The sequence below is a fragment of the Epinephelus lanceolatus genome, chromosome 5 (assembly GCF_041903045.1).
Source record: "Epinephelus lanceolatus isolate andai-2023 chromosome 5, ASM4190304v1, whole genome shotgun sequence".
In the NCBI taxonomy this organism is placed as follows: Eukaryota; Metazoa; Chordata; class Actinopteri; order Perciformes; family Serranidae; genus Epinephelus; species Epinephelus lanceolatus.
Genome location: NC_135738.1, coordinates 10049666 through 10060501, shown reverse-complemented (window position 1 = coordinate 10060501; position 10836 = coordinate 10049666). Strand labels below are relative to the sequence as shown.

The 10836-nt window shown below is 43.3% G+C and overlaps 1 protein-coding gene across 1 annotated transcript in view; it reads right to left on the bottom strand.

Annotated features, from left to right (window-relative positions):
- Positions 1-3622: 3622 nt before the first annotated feature.
- kcnq1.2 (potassium voltage-gated channel, KQT-like subfamily, member 1.2) overlaps positions 3623-10836 on the bottom strand; it is a 279715-nt gene continuing 272501 nt past the window's right edge. Inside the window, exon 19 of the mRNA XM_033634460.2 lies at positions 3623-5689. Within this exon, the coding sequence (XP_033490351.1) occupies positions 5543-5689 (147 nt within the window). The 3' untranslated portion in view covers positions 3623-5542. The remainder of the gene's footprint in view (positions 5690-10836) is intronic.

The following is a 10836-nucleotide window of genomic DNA, read 5'->3' as shown; positions in this document are numbered from 1 at the left end:
AGGACTTTTATCACTGCTGCATTTCCCACCAGGAAGCCATGGAAACCAAATCAATACTTAAGTAATGAGAGGGCTTAGCAGTGACTTTCAACATGAATAGCTGTTGTTACTCTGACCTTAGCAGACCTGCGTTCATACCAAACTGCCTACACACAACAATCATAAAAATCATGTAAATCCTTTTTTCATAAGCCAACAATAATTCTATGACACAAACTGAATGTAATCCTTCCAAGCAACTCCCTTTCGATTCCTGTATGAGTTTTTTTTGGTAGCACATTATTACTTGACTCTAGTGGGATCACAGGTGTGTGTTTATTAGGTGTTTTATGATGGGTTGAGCCGGACAAAGCCAATCAGAATAAAGTGGAACAGTCTATTTTACGCTTAAAGACCAAAAATGGGAATGTCAAATATTCTACGGTAAAGAGGTGCGGGGGAGTGCGAGGAGCTGCAACAACTGTCCTCCAGACAACTGCTGGCCTCAGCTATTTAGGGACAACTCCTGACAGAGTGGCTGGCATCAGCTGCTGCTGACATTGTTTGTCACAATCTTAGTTGATGTAGTACACACACACACACACACACACACATGCACATGCGCACACACCTGTTGACCCATATCTGCTTTCGTATAGCACTGCTGGGCCTCTACATGCCTGGGCCTCTCTAGACAGGTGGCCCTCCAAACACCCCCATGGTGGGCAGGCACGGCCTCACAGCCTGACAACCACCACCCGCTCACTAGCCTCCCAGCTGAGCCTGTTTGGCTGCTTTTTTTACATGCAACTTTTCTTGTAGGAGAAGCAAGAATTATTGGTCTCCTGAATCACCAGCCACAGATGGCTTTGTTAGTCTCATCTCAACACAACTCCCCCAATTTGTCTTCTTTTCATGACTTGATATTCAAAATGTTTTATTCAAAAATTAGATATCCACCAGTTAAAAAACACGCATTCTTTACGGCAACAATCATTTGTTCCGTTTATGGTTTGAGTTGAAGGTGTGATAAAGAATAGTATCAGTAACATTGTTAACACTGTGCTACATTACAGAGAAATACAAAACCGTACTAATGAACCTTCATTAATATAGGCCTATATTTTATCTACAAGTGCACGTCACACACTGAGCGAGCCGCCTGTTAATGACGCTGTGGGCTAATGGGCATGTAGCTACTTCCATGTTTCAGATGATACGTCATGTTTGTAGTCGACCAATGAAGATGAGTTTACATATCACCTTGGGTTCGTCCTTCACCTTCTCAAAATGATCCCACACTTTGGATTTCCTGCCCGACATGTTATTAACTAGCCTGTGGAATAACCGCAGGTACCAGCCCTGGAAATTAACCTGACTTATGTCTGACTGCTGAGCGTGGACACTTCCTGTGTCTGTCCTTTCAAATTAAATTCCCATATGATCCAGTCATGTAGGTTTTGATTTATTTTGACAAGAGAGACAGCTCCTAATAGAGTTTCATGTTGTTGTTTTTTTTCCTGCGACTAAGCAACCAATGAAATCTTGCCAACTAATGACCTTTCTGGTTGACTAACGTTTGGTCGACTATTAAGGGGGCAGCCCTAGAGCAGACACAGAGCAACATTAGCATTCATTTGGAGTGCTTGTGTACAGTTGACAAGTCTGATGTTCACTCTACTTGTAGCTTTGTTTTGGTCTCCACCGACTCCACAGTCAGAACACAAGCCCAGTTTAATCTCAGATGGGTCGAACCAATAAAACCATCGCACAATAACCTAGTAGTATCATCAGCTCCAATGTTTTAAATAATTACAAGTACGTTCTGTAGATGTTCTTCCTTTTACATAGCAGACGAACAGCCTGAGATGTCTTAAGAAAAATAAGTGCGATTTCAAAAGTATGTCTCAGTTTTTCCACGTTCAGTCAGTCTACTTCTCATTGTCATTACATGTGCATTTATCCACACATTTCCTGATACAGATTCTTTTGATCTGAAGCTGCTGATTGAGAATATTTTGCAAAATGTTCAATGTCTTTCAACATGGTCACAGTAAGTTTTCATTGTTTTATCAGAGAACTGTATTCTGGTCAGAGGGGGGAAGCCTCTGAAGCAGGCAACACATTGTTTAACTTGACTCTAGTCATCTAGTGGGCTGCACTAGACCCTTTGGCGGCCAGCTCTGGCCCATGGGCTGTATGTTTGACACCCCTGTGCTAAAGCACTGATGGTTATGGTGGAGGGTGGGGGGGTGGGGGTCTGCTAGGTCTGGCAGTGCTGGTCAGTAAGTGTACAATGGTTTCATCAGAGATATTTCAGCCGCCTGCTGTGTCTGACAATGACTGGTAAGAACAGTGTAGAGTTTCAGGAGCTGTAACAGGAGTGAAGATTTATATTTTACAGAAACAGGATTCGGCAGAAATGCACATGTTGCTTTGATTCAGCTGTAATACAAACAATACTAAAAGTCCATGTCTTTTGAGGTATGTTATCATTTTTACAGCTGATTATATTTTTTTTATTTTACATGTCAGATGTATCAGCACCACTGTACAGGTTTTCTGTGTTGCCCTGTTTTCAGTAGCATAATGAAGTCCTGTTCTATTCTGAGCGTGGCTCAGGTGGCAGGATCAAAGACGACATGGACGATCGACAAAGCTCAGAGAGTCTAGCGTTTCATGACCTAGCATGAGTTCCACCTCTGCGCAGACTCTGGGATCGCCAGATCTCACTGTCCAGCGTCTGTGACAGTGCGTCCCTTATATTCCTCTTTTAACTGCTTCCTCAGATCCTCTTTTAGGTTGTGCTCCCGTGTACTTCTGAGATCAAACTGTCTTTTGAAGTGGGAGTCTCTCTCTTCTCTGTCTCGTCTTGAGATGAAAGAGGAACACGGGGTGACCCAGAGCGGCCTCTGCAGACAGAGGTAGCCATGGGGTCTCTCTTTCTTTCTTTCCTTCTTTACTCCCTCTCTCTTGCTCTCTGCCAAAATCCCCCAGTAGTGATAGAAACCAGAGGAGGACAAAAGGCAGCGGAGCACCGCGGCCCTGCGGCCCATGCAGTCTCTCTGGCTAATTGAAAATGGCTTTGCTCTCTTCTCCAGCTCACTTATGCTCCTGCTGTCCTCCTCCTGCCGCTCCTCCTTTTCTCTCTTACTCCCCCGCCTGTCCACCCCTCCCCCCAGGGACGACCCTCCCTCCTTCCTTCCCTCTCCCTCTCTCTCTCTCTCTCTCTCTCGGCGCTGGACCGTGCTGATCTTGGGACATCCCCAGTATTTTTTGGCCTTTGAAGGCAGATATAATTGAGTGGTAATATGAGACATATTCTCCTTTTCCTCTGCATGCCTCGCTCAATGGGTTATGGAATATTGAAGTTCAAAGTAGGTGCGGTGAACGTGTTATTTTTTCTTTCTCTTCCCCCTTCGTGGTGATTGCAGTGTGAAAGGAATTTAGTGAAATGAGGAATTGAGATTTTATTTGGATGGAAACTCCGGCCAATGGTTTACCTTGACCCGGCTCGGCTCGAGATTTGAACAAACGGCCCCGAAAAACTGTAAGACAGGTTTCACCCTCCAACGAAAGCAAATTATGGAATAGATGAGCTGGTAATCAAATTCCTCCCAAGCCAAGAGAGCAGGCCAGAGCATAAATGAAATGGAGTTTTATTATTTACAGCAGCGCTACAGTGCAGAGGGTGTGCGTGAATATCATTTACAATCATTTCCATCCGTCTGTACAACAGGAGCCTTACCCTCTGTGCTTCTCATCGCTCCATCTCGCAGATATGTTCGAGGTTGATCTTTCCACATGATAATAAATACAGTACGATAAGGCAATGTTTCTATTTACAACTCTTATAAAACTGTACAGGAGAATACAGGCGGATATGTATCAAGGTCTGTCACAAAATTAGAGTGCCTTTAAAATACAACCACTTTATTTGATGTAAGATAAATAATAGCTATTATTTTAACCACCGCAAAAATATGAAAATATATACTAGTGCAGAGAGAAGGCCTCTCCTCCTTCCCCTTCCCTTGTTCACCCCTCTTTTGTGTGTGTGTGTGTATGTGTGTGTGTGTGTGTGTGTGTGCATCCGTCTCTTCAGGAACGTGCATGCTATAATTATGAGAGGCCTTTCATACAGTAGCTACATAGTTGAGTTATTTTCTATTTTCTACTTCCTACATGCCCCGGCGTCCTGTCAGATAAATACTACGTGTATGGGAACAAAGTGAGAGCATTGTCTTTTTTTATTTCAAACGTGCGCTCTCAGTGGTAGCCTGATATTTCCAAAGCTTTCACACAGAATTAGTGCGCCTGCTCCTCATAGCTTACTGTTTAAATTCTGCACATTTTCCAGTGTTTCTTTTCATTAGTCACTCACAGTGAGTAATCTCCCCTTACCAGGAATTCAGCACTTAATTAGCTCCGGAGAGAAAAAATAATCAGAGCTTTAATGGGGCAAATTTATTTCAAATTGCACACAGCAGTGTGAGCCCCCTGAAGAGGGGAATAGAGGGTTTTAAGTGTGGTCCTGGTGGTGGTGTGAGTAGTGGTGCTGCTAAAAGTGTTTGAGATTGATATACGCATGAAATCTCTCCGTGAAAATCTTGGAGCAAAGTGAGAGACTTCAGCCCAGTTCAGCTATTTTCGTTAGCATCAGTGTAGCTATAAATCAGCACCATGTTAGCCACCCACCCCTGATACATTTCTTTAGTCCCGTTTCTTTTACTCCAGCCTTCCGGTCCCGAAACGCAGGGCAAAGTCAACAGATAATCTGCCCTTCCCTCCCCATGTTATTCGATCACTACTAACAAACACCCGCCGCAGCCTAAGTACAGTTAGGCTAGATGGATATGTGGCTATGGAAATAAGCCTGTTGTGTACTGGGTGTGGATGGTGCCAAGATAATCAGAAGGATTTGAGGAATGCCTCTGCCATGGCTGGACTCTCAGTTTTTCTCTGTGTCTTTGGGGAACTCGAGTGCTTTGATTGCATTACGACTTCATTACTGGGTTAGTTAGCTTTGGAATAATATTTGGAGTGGAGGAATGCAGCTCAGTGACAGGCCACACATAAATTAACATTATCTGAGTAGTGTGATTATGAGGCTAATGTAGTGAAATAAATTCATGTAGCGTGTCACTGCTTGAATGACTGTGTTCTGCAGGGGGAAGACTGAGAGCCCACAATGCTGGTGCAGAAGAGAAAGCTACATTTAGACAACAACAAAAACAACAACAACAACAAAAAGACCCAAGCAGGGCCAACAATCATCAGAAGGAAGAGTTCAGTCAGCCTCCTTTCCACACCGTGCTCCGTGGTGCTCTTGCCCTCATGTCCCAGAGCAAGTCGACAAAAAGTTGTTCTCTTCTCAGTGGTAAAAAGTCAATGAGAAAATGTGGATATGGAAGAGAGGGAGGGGGTTTGGAAGACTGAGTCCCCTTTTTATTTGCAGGCTAGCCCCCCATGGGTGGGGCTAGGCTGTTTATGTGAACTCCTGGTCCTTTAATTCTCCTTTGGTGATGAGAGCATCATACCCGGCGTGACCATCGCTGCGACATCAGAGCTCCTCGTCGATGCTAGCACCCATGCATTTCTGAATGGTCACCCTGCGGATGGACGGCTTGGACGTCAGCTCCAGCTTCGGTGGAAACTGCTCCGTCAGGATCCGCAGGACCGAGTCCACTTTCTCATCCATCTTATGCACCTGGATTTAACACAATGACAGAAGACAAACAGGTTAGGTCAGCTGAATGCCTCCAGGATAAACACGCTGAACTTAAATACAGTGTAGACCTGTGTTATGAAACAAACAAAGAAGGTCAGCGAGTTTTTGTTTCGTATCCATCTGCCTTTAATATCGTAGCAACGCCAATGACAGAGCAGTGCAGGGTATAATGACATGGTAGTCTGCCAGTCGCCGTCTACCTGCTAAAGCCACTCATTACAAAAGCTGTTGAGCCATATGATCCAGGAGTGGGCGTACAGACACTCACACACACACATACATACAGGCTGCTGTTGTTTACATGCTTTTCCAACTGTAAACACAGGTGTGTCGCCCAACAGAGACATCGCCGACAGGGCGCAGCCGGCTTAACCATGATGTGAATGCAGATAAAAGGCCACATCTGAGTGATACAGGTAAACAGATAAGAGACTGGCTGGTGACATTCAAATACAGAGAGGACATCGGCACACGTACACACCAGGACACACTCGTGTTCATGCTTACAAGTAGGCACGCAGGCTGACTGCGCACACTTGTGGAACTTCAAAGAGGTTTCTTGTCTTCACAGCCTTGGCCTCAGTTTTACCTCTGAACTTATTTATTTTCCCCCCTTAAGTACTTACACAGCACACACACAAACCACTATCCTCTGATGGCTCCAACGGCTTCAAGAAACCAGGGGAAAATGATAAAGATGGCGCTTTGTAAATCAAAGCCTAAACAGCAAAGCACATCAAAGAGCCATAACATCTCACGCACCGGGCAGAACGGACAGATTCAGACTCCTGTCTCTACTAGATGCTGATAGCGAAACAACTGCGGTATTTCTGGCAGGGCACAGTCAGATAGTTAACATCAATGGCATTTTCATAGGCTTAAGGGTACGGCCTCTGTTTCTCCCCATCTTTTAGTGTGTGTGCCTGATGGCCCGGACGTTTTTATGGCAGAGCCGGACATTTAGCAGCTATTATTGTTGTTGAAATATGAGCCATAATAGGAGGAATAAATCAGATTGTGTCGCGGAAAAGTATGAAATCACATCACAGGATGCCAATAATCATAAGTTATAAATAATGGAGCACTGTCAAAATGTCTGTCAAAAGTTAGATTCCAGACGAATAAATGTCTTTCGCTTTTTCTGCGAGCAAAAATCTCTGTTTCAGGTTTTTAGATGAGTCAAGTTTCTAGATGTCATAACCACAAAATGTATGTTTTGGTGTCGTGCGCATCTACAGTTAAAGATAACACACATAGTGAACTTGAGGTCATGTATAAGGTCATGTGTAGTACACTGGCTTGACTACTTACATGTGAACTGTGCTATAACATAACTATTTGGTCAGAGATATACAGTACAATGGAGCAAGAATTGCTTCATTCTGACACTTATTGCTGAGGTTTCCTGATATTTCACCATCCACACTGCTTTCCTCTGAGATTGTACCATGACCTAAATAGTTGTGCTAAGTAGACGAAGCACGCGCTGGGCCCGGATAAAGCTTAGAGAATAATAGGCTATCATAAACATGTTGGGCAGTAATCTACAGACTTATCGACATTCTCGTTGGAGCTTAAAATGGATCAGGAGTTCCTCCTGCTGTGTTTTCTGAAAGGAATGGCCCAGGGGACCCACAGAGGAAAAAAAACATTATTAGACAGGCGTGTTGAAAACACACCCCACTTATGTATTGCCAATGATTGTGTATATGTGTTTGCCTTCTGGGGATGGATGTGGGTGAGAGATGCAAAGGTGACTGAAGCTGTTGCAAGTGTACATTTCCTTGTATGTGTTTCCAAGACTGGATGTGAGTTAAAGAGATGGTGTGGTGGCACATGACAAAGAGCAAAAGCAGGTGAGAGTGGGCCAAGTAAGAGAGAAAGAAAGACAATCTGAGTTGAGTTGGGTTATTTCTAAGGCTGCTGTTTCTATGGTCTGTTATGCAAATATCCTTTTACGAGTCAGTCAGTGTTGGTGACATTGGTGACAGTCTACTTGTGACCACTGTTCCTATTGACACACTTTCTTACACACTGTACTGTGTGTTGTCATAATTTGTGAGACTTTTCTTTTTGCCACATTACATAATGTTGCTGTGCTTACTACTGATGCTCAAGCAATTCTTGCAGCTACTTTTTGGCACCTCTGAAAGCTGAAAATGATGCATAAGATGGGAATTAAGACTGACTAAGCAGCAACCTCCGAGGCTGACAAATGAAGCAAAGTCAAAAACTGCAGTTCCTTGAATGGCCACTTGAGGCTGGCTCCAGGAGTGAGTTAATCCCCACAGACACCCATGTTGAAAAAGCAAACTTTACAGCAGAAAAAAAACATGTTTACAGCCTGGTGCGCACACACACACACACACACACACACACACACACAAAATACTATAGGTAATTTCCACGTCATGACAACTGTCTGGGTGTGACATTTATCTATCTATCGACCTATCTACCTATCAACCAAACCTACCTACCTATTTACCTGCCAACCAACCAACCAACCAACCAACCAACCCAGACCTAACTATCTATCGACCTATCTACCTACCAACAAAACCTACCTACCTACCTGCCAACCAACCAACTAATCTACCTACCTACCTACCAACCAATCCAACCCAACCCAACCATCCCCCTACCTACCTACTTACCCACCTACCTACCTACCTCTCTACCAAACCAACCAACCAACCAACCAACCCACCAGCCTACCTGTTTTCTAACCAACTAACCTACCTACCTACCTACCAATCAACCAACCAACTCAACCCAACCCAACCCATCCACCCACCTACCTACCTACCTACCTACCTACCTACCTCCCCCAGGGGGCTCTCAGAGATACAGCTGCCAAATTATTGTTTGATCATTTTTTTTTTTCCTTTTTTGCGAAATTCGAAAATTTTATGCAGTCTATAAAGTTGACAAATGCTGCTAGTATGTATTTAATTAAATACGGTTTACTTGTGGAGCTGCTTTCATAATTTTAGTGTAATTTACATGTGGTTCTCTTAATTGGCATTTACTGAAGGGGTATTGTATTGGTAAGGGGGTTTTGTTATCTCGCTCATCCTGCGTTGTGTTTAAACGCCAGAGTTGGGTGTCACCACTGCTGTGTCATATAAACGCATGTGATCCAGTGACAGGTGAAGCTCCAGCTGTCCACGACCCTCCCTCTGACCACAGACAACACATGGGACAGTCACAGGCAGGGCTGACACAGTCACAAGCACCGGACCACAAGTGTCTTTTAAGTACAGTCGCTTTAGTCAATTTAGACATACACAGTATTTATAAATAAAAAGTTAGTTTATGTGGGAGATCACTTTCTTTTCTCTGAGCTCACTGAAAAAAATAAAATAAAAATAAAATCGAACGTTTTTGTTCACTAAAGAAAGACTAATCCCTCTTGGACTCCAGAAAAATACATAATAAAAAGGGATGCAACTGATGATTTTATTCAGTAGTTATTAATCTTTTTTTTATTACTATTAATCAATTCATTGTATAATTTGTCCTTAATGAAATTAAAAATTAAATTCACAGAGAAAACTTTAATAAGCAACACAGGTGCATTATCTACGGTATCTTTGAACTGTATGTCATGTACTTCCAGTCATTGGTGGAGACATAAAGTACAGAGACAACAGTGGGGAGGACACACAGCTCCTGTTCACACAGGAACACCCTTCCTGACCACCTTCCTGCCTTCCCCTGGGGCTGTTTGTCTAGTATCTAGTACATTGCAACAAATACAAGCCGACAAACAAACATGCACACAGTGTGTACACAGTGTGCTAGTCTGCCTGTCACCTAGCAAAGAACAAATAAACAAGGAGCGTAATGAGGGACAGCATTTCTGTCAGGACATTAACTGTAGCCAAAGAGCGCTGTAGGGTAGACAGTAATACAGGAAAAGTAATAAAGAGCTGAAATGAGTAAACAGCAAAGTGACACCACTGGGTAAAAGTCACCATGAGCCTAACTGTCACCGTTTGTTCTGCAAAGTAAACTAAATGTATCATGGCAACAGCTGGTGCGGTGTATTTCTGGTGCTTCAGTTAAGTTATATCAGTTACACCAAGTCAAACCAAATTCACGGTAAGATAAGATGAAACAGGAGAGATGAGATTAACTTTATTATCCCTGCAGGGCACTTTTTTTCCCCTTCGACACTAAAGCTGCAGCACAAAGGGAAATAAAAGCATCAAGTATAAAAACAAGACCAGACAACAGCACATGTCAGACTCACATTACGTCATACATCCAGATTTGGCATGTGTTTGCTTTCTAAACCTTACTGGAGACTCTCTGCAAAGATTCTGCAGCCAAGCATTGTTTAAACTTCATTTCTTATGCTGCTGAGGATGCAAAAGTTTCCAGAGATGCATGCCAAATGTTTATAAAGGATGCAGAATATAGCTCTTCAGTGCCTTGGGTCTGAATATTTCACTGGGTGTACAGTGAGAAACACATAACTGCATCATTATAATGTGTTTCAGTGAGTATACACAAAAAACACACTGATTTTTCACTTTCATACAGCTTGAAATACTAAATATTTTTCTGATTCTGACTCTCCCTCAAGCAGAAATTCAAGAGAAAAGAGGCAAGGCATCTGCTTTACTTTATGAATGTCATTAATTCACACACAGTCATCCCGAGCTGGCCTGTGCCGATAGAGCGATTCACACTGCCATCTGTTGGAGAGTCTGAAAGCCTGGAGAGAAGCTCAGGGCTGCTATCGCTTCATTCTCTGATTTCATGCAACACTCCACCATCGCATAATTACTGACAAATGGAGACATGACATGCGAGAGAGATATGAGATACTGGATGAGATAGACTGAGGGAGCTGTGCGGTAGCCTTGACATGTAATGAATGGTAATTAGGTGTTGTGAAGTGGTGTGGCTTATTCAGCAGGGAAAACAAGGCCGGTATATACAATGAATAGTGTAGTACTGGCTGGATTAACGAGCAGATCGCCTTTCTTTGTGGAGTCAATACACGGACACCGAGCACGTAGGCAAACAAAAACACAATGACTCACAGAGACATGTCTAACTCCCGTTCTTGCTCCTTTTCTTTCTCTCTTTGACAGTCACCTTGAGGAGGACTA